The sequence below is a fragment of the Pavona decussata genome, unplaced genomic scaffold, assembly GCF_977016875.1.
Source record: "Pavona decussata unplaced genomic scaffold, jaPavDecu1.1 SCAFFOLD_175, whole genome shotgun sequence".
Classification (NCBI taxonomy): Eukaryota; Metazoa; Cnidaria; class Anthozoa; order Scleractinia; family Agariciidae; genus Pavona; species Pavona decussata.
The window spans coordinates 3,423,863-3,432,055 of NW_028145586.1; the positions used below are offsets into that span (position 1 = coordinate 3,423,863).

At 37.7% G+C, this 8,193-nt stretch overlaps 2 protein-coding genes across 2 annotated transcripts in view; both read left to right on the plus strand.

The window, feature by feature from the left end:
- Positions 1–8,193, plus strand: part of LOC146463703 (uncharacterized) — a 132,625-nt gene that overhangs the window by 41,211 nt on the left and 83,221 nt on the right. The window lies entirely within an intron of this gene.
- Positions 2,814–8,089, plus strand: LOC146463709 (uncharacterized). The gene is made up of 4 exons (XM_085084264.1): positions 2,814–3,173; positions 5,588–5,615; positions 6,470–6,528; positions 7,113–8,089. Exons 1-4 carry the CDS (start codon positions 2,871–2,873, stop codon positions 7,635–7,637), a joined length of 915 nt encoding a protein of 304 aa, XP_084940390.1. The 5' UTR covers positions 2,814–2,870; the 3' UTR covers positions 7,638–8,089.

Sequence of the window (8,193 nt, forward strand, 5' to 3'; positions counted from 1 at the left end):
GCCAAAAGTTTCCAATTCATGAATTTTTCAGAAGCGATGTTTTATGAAAATTATTTGACATCGGATTTCCATACAAACACTGTTATTTCAAGCCTGTTTGCCTACCCGTCAAAATGGCGTCGAAAACCGTGATGAGGCCTATAGGCGCGGTTACATTAGATAAAAATTGAAAAATTAAAATCTTGTCCTATTAGGAATCGTTGAGGTTCATCTCCAGTGGCGGAGCCAGGCCTTCAAGTAAGTGGAGTGAAACGGTTTTGGTCTAAAAAATGAGGGTGTGGGGGACGGGTGAATCCCCCAACTCCTAGCTCAGTCCTAGCCCCTCCTCTGTCAGTCACGCAACTCACTGCGTGATAGAGAGCGGAGAGGCCAGGGGCGGGTTGTTGGAAAGCCGATTAACGCTAATCTATGATTAAAAGTTAATCGAGGCTTTCATCTCGCCCTTTAAAAGTGATTTCAAAGCCTAATTTCAAGCTAAAGGTAAAGAAAAGTCTAAGTCAAAACTGAGGGCCAAAACTATTTTGGAAGAATCTTTATTGATTAGTCATTATACTCGAATCAAAGTTCACGTTAATCCAGGATTAGCTTAATCGGGCTTCGAACAACTGGGCCCGGGACTGGACTAGTGTGAAGTACCCGTCTTTACTGACTCGGTGAAAAATAACTGCAGATATTGCACCTAACTTTGGACAGAATGTTTGTTTGTTTGTTTTAGGTCGCTGACGGTTTGAAAACATCTCAATCGACGGTCCAATCAACTTAGGTGCTTTTTCTTTTTAAAGGAAAACGAGACTAGCGCCCAGAACCTCTAACTTCTAGAACCTCTAACTTCTCGAACAATACGCCAACGTTTTGCACGTTTTTCAGTTTTGCACTGTGATCAAACGGAAAACATGGGCAATGGCTCCAATTCCAGTCTCCAGCCTCCAAACGTTCCCAAGGAGAAAATAAAAGCAAAAGAGAAAAACGCACCAGATAAAAAAAGTCAGGTAAACGTAAGGTTTTCCTTGATTTGAGAGCTCAAATTTATAACGTTTTTTTGTGAATCCGTGACTTACTATATATACATCTTTTTTGAGTTTTAAATCCAAGTATGTGGAGACTGGTTAGCGCTGTGCATCTGTTTTGTGGTTGAATGCGTGATATCAGGGAAACCGGATTTACCAAATGGTTCTAACTTGACGCATGCGTAGAAGTTTTCGCGCGGTGAATCCAGGTTTTGATCTTACTTATTTACTTTTTATCGTTCTTTAATAGAACTAGTAGAATATGGAATGCTCTAGCCGCAGATCTTAGACTATCTATTGCTTGTTCTTTTATAGTTATCCTTTACCGTTACTATAAGCAGGCTCTCGTTGCCTCTTACAACCCCAGACTCCGTACCCAGTCGCTATTTACGTCTTTTGCGGGGTGAGAAGATTGGATACGAGGATACATTGAGGCGCGAGGGGTGTACAACCCCGATGATCCTCGCTCGTTTAAATCAATACGCTTGACCTGTAACGTGGCCCATAATTCAGGGAGGAACATTAGTTGTTGTTTTTAGACAATTGTAGTTTTCTTTTCATTTATTAAAGTGTTCTGTGTTCTGGGCCCGCAGTAATCGGAGTTCGCTGTTGCGGCGTCCCTGTACTGTTGTGATATAATGTATTATTTTTTTCTTACTTTTTACCTTTGAATGTTTCATTCTTAATCCAGGTCGATTTTAGTACTGTTATTTATTTTATTCTTGGCGAAGTAATGATAATAATAATAATAATAATAATAATAATAATAATAATAATAATAATAATAATAATAATAATAATAATAATAATAATAATGATAATGATGATAATAATAATAATAATAATAATAATAATAATAATAATAATAATAATAGTGTATTGAACTCTCTTGCAGTAACTTACTGAATTAACGAGTTATTTTACAATGGAAACTAAATAGACAGTCAGATAATACTGCATAAGGCAGGAGATCCAGCAAGCCTCTATTGAGCTTTTAGAAAGATCCCCGCAATAATATTTCTATTTATTTAATACAGGAGGCAAAAATAATCATATTCACCAATATCAGAGACTGGTGGGATTAATTATATACACTGTTTCAAGTCTTATCTGTAAAAATACTTATTATAACACTCCTTGTGTACGTTGTATGGTTGATTTTGAATATATATGCTCACTGCTCATGGCATCACAATATGTTAGATATGAATAAATTCTAGTGTTGTTAATGTTTGAAGGCCTAAGAACGTTTGAGGTTATCTTTCGCTCTAGAAAACGCGGTTTGTTTTTCTTCGCAATTTAATGCGAAGTTTCCGAGGCGGGTAATGTCCTTCCGAACTGAAATTCTGCCGAAACGAACGGCTGCGTGTCACAAATAAATATTGCACGAATTCAGTCGAAGCGAAGCCGTATACTGCCGAGTTTAATTTAATTTCATACCAAGAAGCGACTCGGAAAGAAGTAGGAGTATTTAAACAACTTGTTCTTTACACAAGGATTCTATAAAAAGAACTGAAAAGACTCCCTCCGTTCCTTGTGTAAATAACCACCTGAAATAAATAATAAAAAAATATATGTGGAGCCACTGAAGAGCTTTTTGTACAGTCCATTTGATCAGAGCGCGGTGGAATCGAAATTTGCATGTGCGCTGTCATTCTGACGGAAATAAGCTTTTTCCTTCAGAAGCAGCTTTTGACCAATGAAAACCCAACTGACTGACAGCATAATTGGGCTATTAAAATGATTTTCTAGCTACTTACATACAGTATTGCCAAACAAATATCTCATTAACACATCCTGCTGGAAGCGCATTCGTTTTAATCCTACAGAAATATCATTGATTCATTTTTACTCCACTACACAATGGTTCGCTTATTTTTTTCGTTGACCGTGATATCTAACGTGATCGCCAACCTTGGATCTTCGGATGGTTATACCGTTCATAACAGCTTACTAACGGGCCATGTGTTTAACACTGTTGAATCCATTGACTGGCTTCAGTGTGTTCAAGAGTGCCACAAAGATCATATGTGCATTTCCTACAACTATTTTCCACCTAGGAAAATCTGTGAGCTGAATAACTTTGGCTTTGATAACCGATGTGAGGCGGGTAACAATCTTATCACAGCCACTGGATGGATTCACCATGTACTCGACATATCACAGGTAATTACACATGCAAACATGGGTTGCTATCGACATTTATTGCCGCACGATCGGGCTATAAAGACCGTATCGTGGTTTTCATTCAGGGGAATCAACAAACATATTTAAGAAAAAACAAACGAACGCCTTTCTCCAGTTTACCTTGAATTTCTCTCTAACTCAGGCGAAGTTAAGGGTTGTTTACACAAGTTCAAAAATTATCTGCTCGGATGTCACTTCGGATGTTTAAGCTGAACATTTTAAATAAACGGGCAGAACAAATTTAATAAAAGGATTATATTCCCGGTCATTCCCTAACTACAGTCACCTCTTGCCTTGTGGACACCTCGCTATTACGGACACCCCGATAATAAGGACAGAAGCTAAATCCTCGGCAAAAATAAATTACAGACGTTTGACTGAAATAAATTCCCGCTATTACGGACTCTCGGTATGAACACTAACTCGTGGTCCCGAGGGTGTCCGCAATAAAGGGAGTTGACTTGTATTGTTGGATTTTCGAAACTATTATGTTTTTTCATGCTTAGTGCGGCATTTTTAAATCTCTGAAAAAGAAAAGAGGTTAATTTTCCCATATTACAAAATTTCGAGGTGATACTTCACAGAAGAAAACTCTTTTTCATAATCAAATTCGAACATTAGTGACGATTACGATTTCCGAAGAAATATTACCAGAAACGAATTGTTAGGTCCCCGTTTTTGAATTGCCAATGTCTACCAAGTTGACCTAACTTCTTTGTCGTTTCGTTTGTATATATTCGTTCGGTTCATTTCTTCGTTTAGTTTAGTTAGGTTATTGAATTCTGGGGTTGTGTTATAAATGCCAGCTGTTTGTATTTATATGACTGTGGGAAAATTATTTTTCACAACAGAAAAGATACCAGGCAAATGTTGAATTTCTTGCAATATTTCCTGAAACACTGCTTTTTTTTATCCTCGCGACTCATAAATCTTGCCAAACTGTAAACGCTCTCTTGTCCAAAGTCGTGTGCGAGAGCACACGATCAGATGATTTTCCAAAAAGCAAAGCAAAACAGAACGTGCATAATAATTGAACGGCAAAAATAATACGTGATTATGACAAGACGTTATCAGGAAGGACTCTGCAATATCTCTTTTAAGAGAGATTACATGAAAGAGATATTGCATCGTTGTGTTTCAAAGGACTCATCACAACAGCTGATGCTTGAGGCAATAATAACCTTTGTAGTTTCAGCAGTATGCAAAACCGCGTGTCAAGTATGATTTAAAATATTACTGACGACGCTCGCCTCTGCAGGCCCAGATTTTCATTTATTTCTTTTTTTCTCTATTTCATTTTCTATGATAGTGATCAAGCATGTTAGTTTTAATTCAACAGGCTATCGAGAAAACTAAACTGAAGGACATCACACGAAAGACACTTATCTTAAATATGAATTCGTTTGACGAGTACAGTCAACTCCCTTTATTGCGGACACCCTCGGGACCGCGAGTTAGTGTCCTTAATAGCGGGTCCGAAATATCGGGAATTTATTTCAGTCAAACGTCTGTAATTTATTTTTGCCGGAGATTTAACTACTGTCCGTATTATCGGGGTGTCCGTAATAGCAAGGTGTCCACAAGGCGAGAGTTGACTGTAGTGAACAATTTAAGCAATACAGAAATCGACAGGAAATATCTGAATGAAGTTGATTTTCATTATATGACGTTGTTTTGTGATCTGCGAACAGAATTCACTTCGGTTTTTCCCAATTTTTCAAGGCAAGGAGGGGGTCCGTCCAAGTCGTTTCGAAATTGCTTCAAATTTCCATGCACAAGATAATTAATCCTGTACCACTCGGAAAATCTGAGTAATTTTACCACACAACATTTATTACGTTTTACACAGGAAACGAAATTTTCAAAAACAAATACTGACAAAAAAAAAAAAAAAAAAAAAAGAGAGAGAGAAATGTGGGCAGTAACAGTTAGCAAATACTGTACGTGGGCAAACTGTTTGCGACAAATTCAAACTTGTTATTTATTTTTAAAACCAGATGGACAGTTATTGATTCAGAGAATAATTTGAAATTCACGTAGGCTTTGCAATGTGAAATAACACTTTACAAAGGAAACGAACTTTTCAAAAAATAATAAGTAAATAAATAAATACATAAATAAATAGTGTACAAATGTCACAGTAACAGTTAGCAAATATCTTGGCAAACTGTTCGCAACAAATTCAAACACTTGTTGTTTACTTTTAAAATCAGGTTTAAAACCAAATGGACCTGACTTATTGATTCACAAAATAATTAAAAATTCTCGTAGCTAGGTTTGCCATGTAAAATCACCTGTTTCGTTCTTTTTCGCTTGCCCTGCTTGAAGCTAGGTATGGCAGTAAGATCTTGTAACGTTTCGCTTTTTTTAAAAATAATATTTCTGATTTGCAGGAGAAAAGGAAAAGAAATGCACTAAAAAGTGAGTATCTAATATAAGTATTATTTAAAATTTAAAATTATTTGCAGAACGGGGCATCCCGCTGTACGAAGAGACTCTTTTATTGAGGAACACCTACTGAGTATGAGGGGAGGTAATTTGCCACGAAACACAAGCTTGCTGTACTTATACAATATTGGCAAAGAAAAACGGGGGTTATTTCTCTCTAATGTCGATAATTTTGGTATCAAAATAATCTTTCAAAAGCCTATTCTCTATCCCAAAACTCTTCGAATGCCCTGATTGTCGAGTTTGTATGCTTCGATGGAACTGCCGCCAGCATACGATCTCGACAAACACGCGGGAAAATTGGGGACTACATACAGTTCTCAGCAAATATCGAGCATGCGCATTAACGTACAACCGCTTTCAAAACGATTGCGGGCGTGACATGGTTGCCTGTTTCCCCCGCGTACCAGGATTTCCTTAACTAGTAGATTTTCATGTCATTCTCGTCAAACTCACGATTTCACGGTGTTTTTGTCGAAATTCTCAAAGATTTTAACACATTTTCTTCCTAAAGAAACGAAGGCGAGCGAACATTCTTGGCATCCTTCATAACATGCTGTGGGAGGCGCAATGGTCAGGCCATTTTCGAGTTGCTGTGAACCTCATTATGAAAGCGAGGCTAAGTGCAAATTCTTTTATGCAAACAAAACTAATTTTAAGATGAAAAGCTTTTGCACTTAGCCTCACTTTCATAATGAGGTTTACAGCAACTCGGAAATGGCCTATTGAGCTAAACATTTAACTTCAGTTTATGCACGGCCAAAAACAGCCAACATTTAAAAGCTATAAGTTGCTAATGCCTAGATTTTTTTAAATTTAATCTCCAGTTCACAAAGCGTGCGGAAGTGAAGGATGGACACTGGTCATGAAAATTGACGGCCATAAGGTAGATATGGAATTTATACCAATCCAACCGAGGATACATAGAGAGGATATCGCATGGCGGCGCGAAGATATGAATTTTATTTTTGAGTGGTAAAATATTGTTTTTAACACGAGAAAATAAAATTCATATCTTCAAGCCACCGAGTAATTTTCTTTTTGTTATATAGACAAATCTATCGCTCGCCATTTTCCAACGACTGTTTGCACAAACAACTGTGAAAAGGCGGGAAATGACGTCATCAATATCCTCACCATTGAGGGTATGGAAAATACGCCACTCAGGTCTCGGATGAAGTTTGACAAGTTTGACTAGTTTTTACTCACTGAATGCCTTTCGAACGGATCATGGAAACTAACTGGTGGGTGTCCTTGAAGTATGGACGACCTTTAATTTACAAAGTGCTAGAAATCCCATCTTCTTAGTAAATTCAATACCTCAATAAGTGTTAGAATTCAAAAGAACACCTAACCAAAGGTAAGTTGAACGTTCGATTACGCGCACTTGACGCGGATGTATCAGCTTTCAGTAACTAAACCAAATCATTGTGAACTTTTGTAAATATGTTTTTCCTTTCCCTTTTACAGTTGACTTTTCACTACGATTCCCAATTCTGGAGCAACAAAACCGAGTTCAATCTTCCGGGAGGTGAGACGGGGTTTGACAACCAGGAAACCAAGTTACCGAGTTATTGGAACAAGGAGTTCTCCGAGATCTGTGTCGGCATGAGGATCGGAAATCAACCCGTCAAGTTTTTGGTTATCGACCAGAATGGGACTTCACTATACTCTCTGATTGCTGACGGGCAATATAGACCAACCTCTCTGGGTAGAGACAAGTGGAAGACATTGATTGGCTATGAAGCATCTTTGCAGAAGAAGTGTAACATGGAGGGGTTTAACGCAGCTCATAGCAACAGCCCTGCTCAATCGAAAGCAAGAATAGGTATTATTAGCAATAATCAAGACGACTGCACTACCTGTGACTCCAGAATTGGTTTTGGTGGTGGAGGACTCCATGATCACAACAACACGTGTGGCAATGAGGCTACACGCGGTGCCGATAACGGAGACAAGCACATCAAAACCATGGGATACATATTAGTGAGGTAGAGATAAAAATAGCCAGGGTGTGTGCTTAATGACCTGGCCTTGGATTGGATACGAGGCTGGGGGTGGCCTCGCTTTGCTACAAACCTCACTGCTTTTCATATGTAGATCATGCTGTTCCTAGTTTGCATTTACATATGAATTTAATTTGAATTTAAATTGTCCTACTTAGAAAGTAATAACTTGACTTAACAATTTAATAATTTAGCTCTTTGTTACATTAGTAACCTCCTGCACATATACACTCCAGATAGGCGATTAAAGGTCCTCATTTAGTTTTCAACTTCAAGCTCCTCTATCAAATCTGAAAACTTACGGAGACCGAGCGTTCTCTGTTTGTGCCCCAAAGTTATATTAAGCGTAGCTCCAGTGTCAGTACCTTTAAGTCATGTCTGAAATGTCTGAAAACGTATCTTTTTAAACGATATTTACCTCTTAGGCAATTTACGTTTTATTATTTTATTTTCCTCTGTTATTGTGAAGCGCCTTAGAACTTTTGTATAACGCGCTATATTATTAGTATTATTATTATTATTATTATTATTATTATTGTTATTAT

Bases quoted from the DNA above. Each gene is read 5' to 3' on its own strand.
- LOC146463709 (XM_085084264.1), top strand. From the start codon at position 2,871: ATGGTTCGCTTATTTTTTTCGTTGACCGTGATATCTAACGTGATCGCC. The intron at 3,174-5,587 runs GTAATTACACAT...TCTGATTTGCAG, and splicing joins ATGTACTCGACATATCACAG to GAGAAAAGGAAAAGAAATGC. The intron at 6,529-7,112 runs GTAGATATGGAA...TCCCTTTTACAG, and splicing joins TGAAAATTGACGGCCATAAG to TTGACTTTTCACTACGATTC.